This window comes from Mytilus californianus, unplaced genomic scaffold (assembly GCF_021869535.1).
Source record: "Mytilus californianus isolate M0D057914Y unplaced genomic scaffold, xbMytCali1.0.p SCAF_14, whole genome shotgun sequence".
In the NCBI taxonomy this organism is placed as follows: domain Eukaryota; kingdom Metazoa; phylum Mollusca; class Bivalvia; order Mytilida; family Mytilidae; genus Mytilus; species Mytilus californianus.
The window spans coordinates 33,189,822-33,206,019 of NW_026262626.1; the positions used below are offsets into that span (position 1 = coordinate 33,189,822).

At 33.4% G+C, this 16,198-nt stretch overlaps 1 protein-coding gene and 1 long non-coding RNA gene across 3 annotated transcripts in view; one reads left to right on the top strand and one right to left on the bottom strand.

Moving 5' to 3' along the window:
* Positions 1-627, bottom strand: part of LOC127724673 (phosphatidylinositol-binding clathrin assembly protein LAP-like) — a 488,025-nt gene extending 487,398 nt beyond the window's left edge. The window contains exon 1 of the mRNA XM_052231711.1: positions 362-627. Within this exon, the coding sequence (XP_052087671.1) occupies positions 362-491 (130 nt within the window). The 5' untranslated portion in view covers positions 492-627. The remainder of the gene's footprint in view (positions 1-361) is intronic.
* The window catches only part of LOC127724764 (uncharacterized), a 567,962-nt gene that overhangs the window by 392,138 nt on the left and 159,626 nt on the right, over positions 1-16,198 (top strand). The gene's annotated exons all lie outside the window — the stretch shown is intronic.

Consider the following 16,198-nt stretch of genomic DNA (forward strand, 5'->3'; position numbering starts at 1 on the left):
AATATACGTTGACACCTTGAGCTAAAATATCTTAAAAAAGAAGGAAAAAACAGAGTCCTCAATAGTTTACCTGCAAAACATTTAATATTAATCATGGGTGCCGAAATAACTACTTTGAGTGCCAAATTAACCAGGTCCCGATTTGACTAGGTGCCGAATTGACAATACCGGGTGCTGATTTGACCAGGTGCTGAAGCGACTATAATTCAGAATCACAGGCTGCAACCAACCATCAACCTCAAACCCTAACAGGTCAAAATTCTTAACCCCAAACCCAGGCAGGTCAAATAATAACTCATGTATTCTTTCTACTTCTAGCCATGTCATCATATAGTAACCACTCAATATTTGGGTTACTTACAATCCAGATGTTTTTTCTTTGGCCCCATAACTTCTTCTGTAGTCGCTTTACATACAACCTTGGCCAACCCTTGGCCTGATAGGCTGTGTTTAGCCGCAGTCATACGATCTAAAATACTCTGTCCTGACATTTTTACTAACTATACTGTTAGAACACTCAGGATTCACTTAGGGTCTTCTCTGACCCAAATGAGTGTGTTGAAATGCTCTAAATACGCAAAAAGGGGTGGATACGGCGACCAATAATATTCAAGATGGCTGTTTCATTAATCAATCTCCGAAACAGAGGCGAGTAGATATTTTTGCTACATAGCCTACGCCGACATCACTAAAAAACGTATTAGCTTTTTTAAAAGCTTGTACTAAATTAGCCTCTGATGACAGTCACGTTACAGTCAGAAATTCGACGCTTTTCTCAAAGACTGGGACATTAGATTCTCTTATAGAATGAAACTTTAAAAAAAAAAATTGTAGGACGACATAATGATTAAATACTTTTTTTCAATTTTAGTAACTTAAATGAATCAGTGGAATAATTGATCATAACCTCGAGATCAGTCTCAGATTTAACCGGACAGTGGAGGCAAGGTCTTTGAATGTTTCAAAGTCAGCTTTAAATAATGAGAAATGGAACCCAAATAAGACACACCTATACAAGGTTTTATTCTTTATAATTATTTATACCAATCATGTAACGGGAATATATTTTCCCAAGTTCACGGAATAATGGATAAAAAAGAAATGCTTTCAAGCTAGAATAATTTATTCTACGTGAATAAAATACACATCAAGTTACAAATTGTAGCAATCAAATTTACAAGTATAATTTATATGTACGGCTAGAACAGTATCTCACTTAAATAAAGATAATTCAAAGATCAAGCAAGTTACGGACAGTAGATTCTGTCTTATTCCAATTGCTTTCCCGTTAAGTCTGACGTCATAATCTTCCGTGCAGCACGGGCCGGGCCACTGGGCCGGCCGGGACATCGAACGAGGGTGCCCCGGCCGGTCCTATTGGAAGTGGACCGACAAACCCAAATAGAAAAACGACCATAAAGCCGTGTAAAAGCTATTTCAATATAATAAACGTGACATAAAAGCAAATACCATTACATTAAGATGAACAATTATTGTCACAAACGGCTTGTGGCCCTGGTAACATGTCATATACCATAAATATAATAGCAATAAACGGACTAGTCCTTAAAGAACCTAAAGTAGCAAGTTTCATCGCCGGATCCTTACATTATAATTTAAAAAAATTCTTGAAACTGGAAACTGAAATACCAAATGATTTGAAACATGGAAATGTAGTCCCAGCTTTCCGAATAAAGGGGGGGTGTATAAACCCGTACATTACAGGCCAGTATCTTTAACCTGTACATAAGCTTGTAACCTCATGGAGCATATCATTACCGATCATTACCAGTAGTACAATGTCTGACATGTCTCACCAAGAAAAACAGCATATATTATACGATCTCTAGTCTGGGATTCAGGCTGGCTCACTGCTCGACGTGCTGATGCGAAGAGCAGGTTTTGCCAGGATCCCAGGCTATACGATCTCCAGTATGGTTTCAGAAAATCAAGGTCTTGTGAAACACAACTAATAGATTTTATTCAAGAATTGGCACACAACAACAGTAACACTTAAACTGACTTGATCATAATGTACTGTTCGCTAAAGCATTCGACAAAGTTTCACATCGTCGCCTCCTTTGTAAGCTAAACTTCTATGGTATTCAAAATGACACACTAAATTTTATCCAGGCATTTCTACATGACAGAACACAAACAGCCGTCATCAATGGCATTTCTTCCACCTTAGATACCAGGTGTACATCCGTTTATGACAATTTCACCGGATAGTTCGTATTTAAGACTTCGATTCAATCTGATTGATTATTTTAATATATTTATGCTAACAGAAACTCCACATATAGTATTGTGTTTATGTTTATTGTTTGTTTTTATACATATACTTTGCTAAATACAAATACTAGCATATGGATCAAATCTCCGTGATTTAAAAAAATTATCAAAGGTACCAGGATTATAATTTAATACGCCAGACGCGCGTTTCGTCTTCATAAGACTCATGAGTGACGCTCAGATCAAAATAATTATAAAGCTAAACAAGTACAAAGTTGAAGAGCATTGAGGACCCAAAATAGACGAGTGACATTTACCATAAAATTTTATTTTTAATGCACCCACCTAACATATGGCAAAATCATATACCATTCGAAAGCACATCATCTGTCCTATCTTTTTTGCCCGGTCGTCAAATATTCGTACGGTGCAATTTCCGTCAAATCACGATGAAAGGTCAAGGTCTTACTCTTTCTAATTTTACAAGATGTCAGCATTTTTGCATACTCTGTCTTCTGAATATATATATATATATAATGATATTGTGTATGGAAATATGAAAATCTGTAAGAACAGATGTTAACAGTCACTTACCAAACGCACTTAAAATATTAATGACGGATTTTTAATAAATAGCGCCGTTTTCCAGAAATTCCAGTAAAAATGATAAAATTGCGTTGAAACCAAAATGTTTGTCTGTTATTCAGTTGTTATTCACCATAGAACCAAATAACATATTCATTTTAGTTCTAAGGAAGTTTTTGACATCATCAAATTACTGCAATTACCCTTCATGCCAACTAAACAGCCAATTGTAGCGACTCGTGCAGTTGCCCAAAATACCACCATCTGCAAAAAGATAGCTATTTTTGCTGTTCTATGTTGACAAAATTTGTATGAAGTCAATATGAGATTAAAAAACTAAAATTTTAAAATTACAAAAGTGTTTAAAGGATATAATACACGCGGGATTCGTTTTAAGGGGAAAATTAGGAAGCACAACTTTGATATTTCAATATTTTTTTTTTTAGAAAACTTGTTTTTTTGTTGGCTTCTACTGCATCGTGAACTGACTAAGGAGGAAAAAGCTATTATAAGCTGGTAACTTAAAATTTTATTTGTGCCAATCTTATTAAGCTAGTTATTTCTTGAAATACATGTAAATTGACACATATTGCAAATCATTTTTTTTATTTGAAAATTCTAGCAGTTCGCTATAACTACACTTTAACTTCCTGAGTAGTTAAAATATAAGTACACTGTAGTATAAAGATGATTGATTGATTGTTGGTGTTTAATGCCACTTTCAGCACTATTGGCAACTAAATAAAATTAAGAATGGAAATGGGGAATGTGTTAAAAAGACAACAACCCGACCAAAAAGCAGAAAACAGCCCAAGGCCACCAATGGGTCTTCAACACAGCGAAAAAATCCTGCACCCGGAGGAAGGCTAAAGCTGGCCCCTAAACAAAAATGTGTACGGACGCCACACTAAACTCCGAAACATATAAATTAACTAAAATTTAAAAAAAAAAACATACAAGATTAACAAAGGCCAGAGGCTCCTAATTTGGGACGGGCGCAAAAATGCGGATACACTAAACAGGATGCTTGTTCAAATATTAACTTAAATAACTATGAAGAACATTTTCAAAATCTTAGTAAAGCTGAAAAATATGATAACTCTTTTAAAGAAAAAGTTAAAAAAGATTTAAATATGCTTGAGAGTACTTTAGAACATAATATTTGTACTGATAGTCAAATTTCAATATTAGAAGTAAAGAACTGTATAAAAGAATTGAAATTAGGGAAAAGCGCTGAACCTGACTTAATATCTAAAGAAATAATAAAATGTAGTAGCATTGTAACAGTTACAGCCATAGTTAAACTTTTTAATCTTATTTTATCATCTGGTATTTACCCCACCAGCTGATGGAAAGCTTTTATTGTTTTAATCCATAAGACTGGAGATAAAGAAGACATATGTAACTATAGAGGTATTTCTATTTTAAACTGTCTAGCAAAATTATATAGCTCTATTTAAAATAAAAGACTAATAAAGCATTATGAAAATAAGTTCTCCAGTCATCAATTTGGATTCCGTTCAAACCATAGAACGTCTAATAGCATATTTATTTTAAAAACTCTCGGAGGGGTTAAACATGTTTTGTGATATATCAACCCTCCCCTATACCTCTACCAAATGCAGAATAAACAAACACACAACAATACGCACAGTAAAAGTCAGTTAAATAGAAGTCCGAGTCCGATGTCAGAATAGGTAACTGACGAAACTAAGCAAAATGACGGTGATACATATATTAACAAAGGACTACAGCAGTTACTGACATGCCAGCTCCAGACCTCATATACCTTCATCATATAAAGTATTTTGTGGCGATCAGTTTTTATTGGAGGAGGAAGACGGAGTGCCCAGAGAGATCAACCGACCTTCAGCAGAAAACTGACAATCCCCGACAGTTATACATTAATTATATTTATTAGTATGAATAACGAAATTACTGTGTAGGTGTCACACAAAAATTCAAACAATCAGCATCAATGGCCTTTTGTTAAAGTAGACAACCTCTAAACAAACAAAGCAGTCTTGATGTAGATGTTGTAAATTACTACAGCTACATTTTACAAATAAATTTTCTTAATAAAACTGATATATAAGTATGCATTTAAACCACGTTTATTCTATATTCAATTGCCTATGGTTATGCATTGAAATTTAATTTTAAATGTACCACACAATATTCTCATTTAAGACATTCAGAAAACCAGTGCGCTATTTTCAAACAAGTGATAGGTTTAGCTTGCTATAAAGCCAGGTTAAAAGCACCATTTTATACACAAGGAAATGTAGTATCAAGTCAGGAACATGGCAGTTGTTTTCCATTTCCGTTATATGTGTTTGAGCTTTTGATTTTGCCATTTTATAAAGGACTTTCCGTTTTGAATTTGCCTTCGAGAACGGTATTTTTGTCATTTTACTTTTTAGTAGATCATCTGTCATGCATTGATTAAACATTTGCATATGTAAGAATGAGGCAGTCTCAAACCACAGTCATACTTTTTCGTTTGGGTTTCTAATGGTGCAAAGATCTCATAACAATAATAAGTGATATTAGTTGACATGAAAAAATAAAACATACAAAGTGGTATGCATAAGTGTAAATAACATGGGTTCAAACAATCTGATTTAAATTCAGATCTGTTAAAACTCGCATGCTAGTATATCAGATGAGGATAACAAAATCAGAGATCTATATTTTAATTAGATTGTGTTAAGATTATGAGATAGCTTACAAGCAGAGATGTAATTGTACATAAGAATTGCTTACTATTTAACTCTATTTGTTTATCATGAAAAAAATCCCTTTATGTACAATCTCCATATGTGCACTATATTATTACATACTATATATATATTCAAATTGCAATAATTTTATACATAGGCAGTTTCTCTCAAAATTTAGACTTAGCGATCATTCCCTAGGCATTGAATTGGGAAGGTACAGAAACATTCCAAGAGCACAAAGATTATGTAAAAAATGTGGCGTCCTAGATGACGAATTTCATTTCTTTTTGTATTGTGACATTAACATATCATAGCGTTCTAATTTTTTTGCTTATCTAAAAGACTATGTACCATTATTTCAACATCTTGATGCATTTAATAAACTAAAACACATTCTAAAACCCATCCCTGAACTTGTTTGTCATATTGGAGTCTTTATTAAGCAGTCTTTAGAACTGAGGGAGTCAGACCCAACGTCAGACAAGCTTAAGATTGTGTATTTTACATAAATTTATAATTGAACTTTTAAAATATGTTCTATTATATTGTATTGTATTACATTGTATTGCATTGTATTTAAAATGTATAATTGTTTGTCTGTATTGCTTGACCCTTATGGGTGTACTTTTGCAATAAAGATTTATTTAAAAACAAACGGACGTAGGGATACAAGGTTTATACCTTTCATCGATATTTGAGCTCGCTGGTTTTCTTGTCCTTGGCTTAAAGAAAATAACAATGAGGCAGTGTTAAACCATAGTCGAAGAAAAAACAGATAACACACCATGAACAAAGCGAAAAATTCACTCATTAAAACACAACTTCGAAATGTGCGAACACTATACCTAACACCTGTGGTAAATGCAGTTGCTCAGTAAGGATATTCAATCTTCCACAATATTAATTTTCAGTCATATTTAGTAAAACAACTAACAAAATATGTAATAATGAGCTAACATAAAAAGAATCAGCCGGATTTGTGATTGAAAAGCGCATTGTGCAAACAGTAATCTATAGAATATTGAATGAGAATAAACTTCGTTTTCGACACCGGAAACACATATTTACTATATATACTTGTTTATAATTCATTAAAGCACTTTCATAACCTCTTTTCAAATATGGTTATTCATTTTCTTCCGATATCTACTATTATATCATCTAGTCAAAGAAAAGCAAAATGATCGACATTTGTAGATGGTGTTTTCATAGGGCAACTGCAAAAGTTGCATTACAAGGCTGCATCTTGACCTATATCATATTAATTACAGTTTACAATGATGCAAAAATTCCCTCGGCCTATAAACGATAAATTTATTATATTTTTGACATATAGATATTGATACCTCAAGAAACATTTAGCTATTCGTGCAATTTAATCATTTTTGAAAGTTTTTCTAAGAAATGCAATTTTATGTAAATACTGCGCAATTAACATTTTAGTTTGCATTTGATTTGAAATTATGTTTTTTTTTATTAGGTTCAGACAATTTTTAGATAAAAAAAATATCATACAGGTACCAGAAAAGGGCATTTTGTTTAATTCTGGCAAAATATTGGAATATTAATTTTTGACCTTTAACCTTGATTTAACGAAAATTGCACCGTACGAATTATTGACGACCGGGCAAAACAGAAAGAACAGGTAATTAGCTTTCGAATGATATACAATATAGCTGTATGTTAGGTGGGCGCGTTAAAGTCGTTAACTAAGCGTCTTTTTGAAGAATGTCACTCGCCTAAAAGCTCTCACGGCCTACAAAAAAACGCAAACGACAATGTTTAGTCTTCATTCGACTCGAAGTTAAACAAATAGTTGACCAAAAAACCACAACAAAAATGTACAAGTTTCATTACGGTTGTGATTGTTTTGAAACGTTATATATGCGGACTTTGCCTTGGACCAATTGGCGGTCTTAAGCGGCCCCAGACCCCTCGCCCTTTAGCCTTGTGATTCCACTTCATTAAGAAGGTAGCTACGCCCCTGGACAATGTGCAAGTATTCAAATATGTTTTGATAGCACAACTTGAGAGTCAAGTAAATACAACTTAAAGTTAGCTCATGTTTAAACATTTTCATAGTTTACCTAACAAAAAATCTGTCAGATAATTATGTTTTTGGTTTAAATGAACTTGGTGTATGATTTTTTTTTCTTTTGATATGAAAAAAACATTGTTTATTATTAAAACAACATTGAAATATAAAATAAATAACCCATTTTAGTAAAAAGGGTTTACATGTAATTTTAAGTAATGATGAAATATGTGTTCGAGTTAAAAAATTAAAATATGATTTTGCCGCTTTTGGAATACTTCAATATTGAATTTCATTATATATGTTTTATTTATCATAATGTATGCATTAAAGAGAATAGATCCCTTATCCATTCATAGATTTTTTAAGTTATAATACATGTAGATTACATGTCAAAGACCCAAGGTTGACCAGGGAACAGAAATATGATCACTTTTGGTCTTCTTCCAATCGGCAGTAAATTTAAAACCATTGCCGAAGTGGGCGTTCGTTTGGTTGTGCGGTGTGTACTAATACGTAGCCACGTCAAGTCAGAATGGAGAGGTTAGATCCGATGCCTCGTGTAAAGAGAGTGCTGTACTCTGCGTGTTAAGAAAAAAGTAAACTAACAAAATTACCGAACTCCAAGGAAAATTCAAAACAGAAAGTCCCGCTTACCAAATCGCAAAACCAAAAGCTCAAACACATGAAACGAATGGAAAACAACTGTCATATTCCTTACTTGGTACAGGCATTTCCCTATGTAAGAAAAAGGACTAAACCTGGTTTTATAGCTAGCTAAGCCTCTCACTTGTATGACAGTCGCATATAATGCTATGATATTGACAATAATGTGTGAGCAAAATCAGCAGACATAGTCTTGTATGTTTTTTTAAATTTTAGATCATTTATATGTTTAGGAGTTTAGTGTGACGTCCATTTTCATTGAACTAGTACACATTTTTGTTTAGGGGCCAGCTGAAGCCCGCCTCCGGGTGCGGGATTTTCTCGCTGTGTTGAAGACCCATTAGCGGTCTTAGGCTGTTTTCTGCTCTTTGGTCGGGTTGTTGTCTCTTTGACACATTTCCCATTTCCATTCTCAATTTTATAATAGATAAAAATGTCAATAAACTGTTAATACAGAGATATGTTTCGCCTTTTTTGTTATTTTGATAGTAATATGCAAATGTTGAAATTGAATAGCAATACTTTAACATGTAAGTAAATAGTAAGTTATGCAAAATATTCATAGTCAATGAACCATGATTGAAGGTACAGGACAAAACAAGCTCCATGGAAATGAGATGTGCCAATGCTAATACATGTGCATACCAAATATCATTTAACTACCACTAGTGGTTCCCCATAAACTGATCTAAACTGACCCCATCACAAACTAATACATGTAAACTAAGCAAAAGTTTCAAAGTCAATAGACCACGACTGAGGGTTGAGGCCAAATAATCAACATGGAAATGAGATGTGCCAGTGATTATATAACAGAATACCAAATATGATTGACATACAACTAGTGGTTCCCCAATAACTGACCTAATCACAAACTAATACATGTAAACTAAGCAAAAGTTTCAAAGTAAATAGACCACGACTGAGGGGGCGGGGCCAAATAATCTCCCTGGAAATGAGATATGCCAATGCTAATACAACTGCATATCAAATAAAATTGAGAATGGAAATGGGGAATGTGTCAAAGAGACAACAACCCGACCATAGAACAGACAACAGCAGAAGGTCACCAACAGGTCTTCAATGCAGCGAGAAATTCCCGCAGCCGGAGGCGTCCTTCAGCTGGCCCCTAAACAAATATATATACTAGTTCAGTGATAATGAACGCCATACTAAACTCCAAATTGTACACAAGAAACTAAAATTAAAAATAATACAAGACTGACAAAGGCTAGAGGCTCCTGACTTGGGACAGGCGCAAAAATGCGGCGGGGTTAAACATGTTTATGAGATCTCAACCCTCCCCCTATACCTCTAGCCAATGTAGAAAAGTAAACGCATAACAATACGCACATTAAAATACAGTTCAAGAGAAGTCCGAGTCTGATGTCAGAAGATGTAACCAAAGAAAATAAACAAAATTACAATAATACATAAATAACAACAGACTACTAGCAGTTAACTGACATGCCAGCTCCAGACTTCAATTAAACTGATTGAAAGATTATGTCTTCATCATATGAATATCAGGCACAATCCTTCCCGTAAGGGGTTTAGTATCATACCATCATAACATATATGAGAAGAACATAACCCGTGTCATGCCAACAACTGGTTTTTAAATAAATGTGTTTAGTGCCGATGCAAAGACCCTATAAGTGAATCAATATTAACGCCAAAATATGCAATCTTTAATGATCTGACAACAGTATCGTAACTATATCCCTTCTTAATAAGTCTATTTAAAGGTTTTGTTAGCTTCAGAGGTGAATACTGACATTTTTGTGCTTTATAAAGAATATTTCCATAAAAAATTGGATGTGAAATACCTGAACGTATAAGAAGTCTGCATGTTGAGCTATATTTACGAATGATGTCCTTATACCGATGATAAAATTTAGTAAATGTTTTGACTAGTTTGTGATATCGAAAACCCTGGTGTTATAATTTTTCAGTAATACATAAATTTCTCTCGTTAAAATCTAAAACATTGTTACATACACGAGCGAATCGTACAAGTTGAGATATATAAACACCGTAAGATGGTGACAAGGGAACGTCACCATCTAAAAATGGATAATTAACGATAGGAAATGAAAAATCATCTCTTTTATCATATATTTTAGTATTAAGCTTTCCGTTAATGATATAGATATCAAGATCGAGGAAAGGGCAGTGGTCATTGTTAGTATTAGCTTTATTTAAAGTAAGTTCAACAGGATAAATTTCTTTAGTATACATACTGAAGTCGTCATTATTGAGAGCCAAAATATCATCCAAATATCTAAAAGTATTATTAAATTTGTGTATCAGATGTTGTTTCGATGGGGGAATAGCATTGATCTACAACTAATGGTTCCTCATAAACTGACCTAATCACAAACTAATACATGTAAACTAAGCAAAAGTTTCAAAGTCAATAGACCACGAATGAGGGGGCGGGGCCAAATAATCTCTATGGAAATGAGATGTGCCAGTGTTAATACAACTGCATACCAAATATCATTGACCTACCACTAGTGGTTCCTCACAAAACTGACTTAATCACAAACTAATACAGTGTTGACGCCGCCGCCGAACCCGAAAACAGCATACCTATGTCTCACTTTTTGACTCCGTCAAGGCGAGACAAAAAATGGGGTATAGCAGTCAACGTTGTGTGTTATAATCTTAATCACTATGAAAAAAAACAACTATGCCAGCAAAGAAAAACAAAATGGCATATAGACACTCTATATAGACAAAGCACATAAGCAAAAATGAAAGAAAAGAATACAAAAAATGACCATAGCACAATAACACAATGGCAGGATGTATAAATACCGAGCCACGCCAAAAGGGTATTATTCCGTATTAACTTCACAAATAATACATGATGGTCTTGAAGTATAGATTCTGCGTACTGACGTTGTTTATCATCTTAACAACGTGTTATATTGTTCTTTCATTTGTGTTTGTTCTATTATTAATATTACTTTTACTGTTTGGTTTGTTTTCTGTGATATTCATTTGACGAGGCTCGGTACTTATTCATCCCGTCAATGTGTTTGTATTATCTTTCATTTTTGCTGGTGTGTTTTGTATATGCGACTTTTTGTGTTTCTTTGGTTCTTATAACGTGACTCTGTACTTTAAAAGATCCCGTCATTATGTTATTGTTCTATTATATGTCATTATGTTATTGTTCTATTATAAATTTGAAAATACTTTGAACGACTAACGACAAATTTATTTTACTCGCGTAGTGGTATTAACCATATGTGGATTCTTAAAAATTCTAAAAGAACAATTTTATATCTCGGTCTATTTCTGAAGTTAATTCTAACATAACTTTTGATTTTTTAACCCTGTATACCAACATTCCCCATGTGAAATTATTAAATTGTTTTGAATAAACATTGAACGACAAAATTTCTTCTTATGTGACGTTTACATTTTCTGAGGTCAGACACGCGAAGCAATGAATGTGGTTTTTAATTTGATAGAGGCTTTTGTGCTTTTTTGTAAATGATTGTTTGTTTTGATATTGTAGCACAGTGATGACTGCTGTACCCATATTTTGACTATTTTATTTATTATGTCTGTTTTGTTCACCGTTGTACATCGTTGTAAATATAACGGAATTTGATGAAACTGTCGTACAAGTGAGAGGTTTTGCGCTATAAAACCAGGTTCAATCCACCATTTTCTACATTTGAAAATGCCTGTACCAAGTCAGGAATATAACAGTTGTTGTCCATTCGTTTGATGTGTTTTGTCATTTAATTTTGCCATGTGATTAGGGACTTTCCGATTGAATTTTCCTCGGAGTTCAGTATTTTTGTGATTTTACTTTTTACATGTACCAAAAAATGGACTGAACAGTAAAGGTTAAAAATATACAAAGACAATAAAAAGAACACTACAACACGTAGTTAAGATGATAAACCACGTCAGTACCTAGAATCTATAATTAAAGACCATCATGCATTATTTGTGAAGTAGATACGGAATATTTATCAACAAAGTCTTGTCATCTTACGATGCACCTTTTTTCAGAAAAAGAACGAGACGTTCTTTTACATAACCCTGGTTCATCAACTTTCTGCTCAGACACTAATTACTTTTTATAAATTCTGAGTAGCAGCTGCAAGCTCTTGAATACCGAATGAGTTGGAAAATGTATATCCCATATGCAGGTGAAGTTGGAATATTGCTACTAAGGTGAGGGAAATTAATATTTTCAAAATTAAAATCGTCTCGTTTGTCATGGATTCTGGTACTGAGACGCCCGCTTTTGTCAAATTCGAGGTATAAGTCTGAAAATTAGGCGGAGGAAGCCGTGTCTGTTGTTTCTTTAATTTCTAGTTCTGGAGGATATATTAATAGAACCCAATCAGAAAAGTTTGGATTGTTAATGGAAAGAACATCATCAATATAACTGAATGTGAAATTAAATGATCTGGCTTCTTTGATCTTCTTGTTTTTGATAAGTGTCTGAAGAAGCTCAGACTCATATGAAAATAAGAAGAGGTCGACAAGGAGAGGCGCACAGTTCGTTCCCATAGGAGTACCGACAATTCGTTGAAAAAGTCTACCTCCATATTCAACAAATATGTTGTCAATAAGAAACACCGGCATACTGATCACTAGTTCCTCGGTGTAGCATATTTTAGCTTTTTCTTAACTATTAACAAAATATGCCGTATGTTATATCCCAAAGCAACAAATTTATACCGTATGCTACCATTTTTATATTTAAAAGCATTGTGGATTAATTCTTTTGGACGATTTTTCAATTTCACATGGGGAATTGTGGTACAAAGGGTTCAAAAATCAAAGGTTTTGATAGAACTTATTTCACAGAAAGATCGAGATTTAAAATTATCCAGAAATTCTTTAGAGGTTTTTAGAATCCACATATTGTTAATACCACTACGCGAGTTAACAGTTTCACAGTGTTTCTGGAGTCTTTCACTGCGGACAGAATTTTTGTCAATCAAAAAATCTAAAGAACCATTGCAACAACTCTTTGAGGGGTCCGTATATGGCTTGTTGCAATTTTTGTCCCTATCAATATACCCCCATTTTCCAGTGGCAGTCCAAGTTTACCGCCCTTCACACCGGTCTACCCATATTATAGGATCTACCTATTGTATTTAGTGTTAATTTGTTCTCGTCCTGAACATGTATGAACTATTCGCTATAAAAATCAATCAATCAACCACAGACTTTTTATAATATTTTAATTTCATAAAAATCATGATAAGTCTGATAAGTCTCTGATAAGTCCAGAGACACACATTATATCAGTTGACCAATTGTTTATGGTGACCCTGAAATCTATAGTTTGATATGATCCATTGTCAACCAGATAAATCATGCACTTTTATCTTCCTTGTTCATTTTCCTCAGGATAAATGTATGTACCTTTTATTTACTGATTATCACCATGAAGCTTAATTCCACCAAAGTCTCGTGTTTTGTCTTGCCTGCGACAAAAGTCACAGAATACAAGACATGAATGCTAATCGGGCGCCAGCTTGAACTATTTATATAAAGTTTAAATTTTAATTTTAGTAGAAATCCTGGATGTTTCATACTTTAAATGTATAAAGAAACCTTATGTTAAGAAGTTTCTGTCAAGTCATATGTCCATTGTCCTTGTACTCATTTTCATGGTCCAGCGACTCCTTAAAAAAACTAGAGTTTTATCATGTAAATTTATCACATATTATGAGTAATAGGATAACTATATTTGACTTCCGGCCTCTTTTACTTTTCTACTTTATACAATATAATATCATGATTTTAAGAAACGGTAAAATAACAAAAAACCTCTCCACACTTGGAATATCCACGTGCTTAAAAAACCGCGTTCCTAATATAAATTCAACTGCCGCTAATCGAAATTCGCCTTCCAAATTTAGCACATTTCACAATTGTGTTAAAGGAGGCAATGCCTCTGCAGCTAGGTTGTTCAACAAAAACGCACGTGGATATCCACAAATATTTCCGTGCAATGCCAGAAAATGACAAACCTGTTCCAGATTATCTGCAGATAATACCGTTCGGTCATCAGTGAAAAGAAGAACTTTTTCTCTCTCCTTTTCATATGATATTACTATAAAAACCCAAAGCCCCATATATCTTGTAACATGAACAAAACCGAAATTTAGTATTCAATATGTAGGACAAACTGGACGTGAATTTTTTAAACGAACACAAGAACATCTATAGCGCTTCCGCAGACCGAAGAAATTCAAAAGTTTAATTTACCAACATTTACAAAAACACAAACACAATATTAAATTTATCAAATTCCAACTACTTCAAACAGTCCATAAGCAACTAGGACAATCACATAAACAGTTTGAAGATTCCCGTAAAAATTGCGAACTGTCGTGGATTAAACGACTACAGACAGCGCATCCCCTAGGTCTAAATGACAATATCATGGGCCAAGGGAACATATCTAAAACTTCCTCTATTGATATCGTGACCATTGTTGATAAAAGACAACGTAATCATAGGTCTCATGGCAATCGCATTAACCGCAATCAACGAAATAAACACCGTTCTAATTTTACACTTGATGATTTTTTATCTATACTTAAAACAATGGTAGACATCAATTATTATGCAAACTGGGTCAAATACCAATTAATAAATAAATTTGGTGTATTTACTATCTTCTGATTGGTAAAAATATTACCTTTATTTTCAATGTTGTTAATTTTTATGGCGACACGCCCACTCTGACGTTGTGTATTCATACGCCAACATGTGTGTACGTTGCTATTGTTAATATAAATAATATGAATAGCTCTGAGCCTTATTTTTGATAGAAATTTATTTATAATGAATGGCTATTATTTATTTTGAATTTATTGAACCATAAAATTAATTTTTGACTCTTCACATTGAATAATCCGCGAAGCCATTCATTAAGTAAATTACATAATATTTATAACGAGTGTGATACAATATCGTTTTTTAGTCCAAAATATGAGTGTACACGGATTATAACAGCTTTTTGTCCCAATGACTGTTCCCTCATGTTCCCTCAAATTGACAAACCTGAAGATCATAAAAAGTATTTTCTAAAAATGAAATACATTAACAGAGGTATTGATCTTATTAATTTGTCTATTATTTTTCATGACTCTACTGTTTAAAACGTTATACCTCCATATTTTGATAACATTGAGCCACCTATAATTTCTTATTGGTATAAAAAAAAAACAGTAGAAGTTTAAGTTTTAAGACTTCAACGTGAGACTGTGAAACGTCGAAGTTTAGATATGATCCCTATGGCCATGTAATTACAGGGGACCTCAACATCGTTCAAGACCGAGAGGTTATAAACTTTCTGAAAAAGGGACCAAAATATCGTCCACCGTCGAAAATAAATTGGGAAGAGTGTCGTCAGGTTATTAAAGATGCTCTTTCATCCTATTGTAAAAAAAATGGTGTAAACGAGAGAAAACTGACAAAAAGTCATTTGATTCCTATTTAAATAAATGTATGAATATTGTAGATATTTGTATATCACATTTCAAAACTTATATATAATTATATATAAATATACTAAATAAATAAATGATTTGGAAAATACGTTGAAGGTATAAAAAATCATGAGAATTCTGAATGCAAAATACGTTGAAGGTATAAAAAGTCATGAGAATTCCGAATGCAATTAGGTAAAATTCCGTTAATATATACTAAATAAATAAATGATTTGGAAAATATGTTGAGGTATAAAAAGTCATGAGAATTCTGAATGCACAATACATTGAAGGTATAAAAAGTCATGAGAATTCCGAATGCAATTAGGTAAATTTCCGTTAATATGTTAACATGTTGAACTTCGACCCCGGGTTCAACCGGGGTTAATAAACCAATTGACAAATAGAGATCTCCTTGCGCTCAAATGTTATTCTTAGTGAAGTATACTGGCAACTTCTTTTACAGA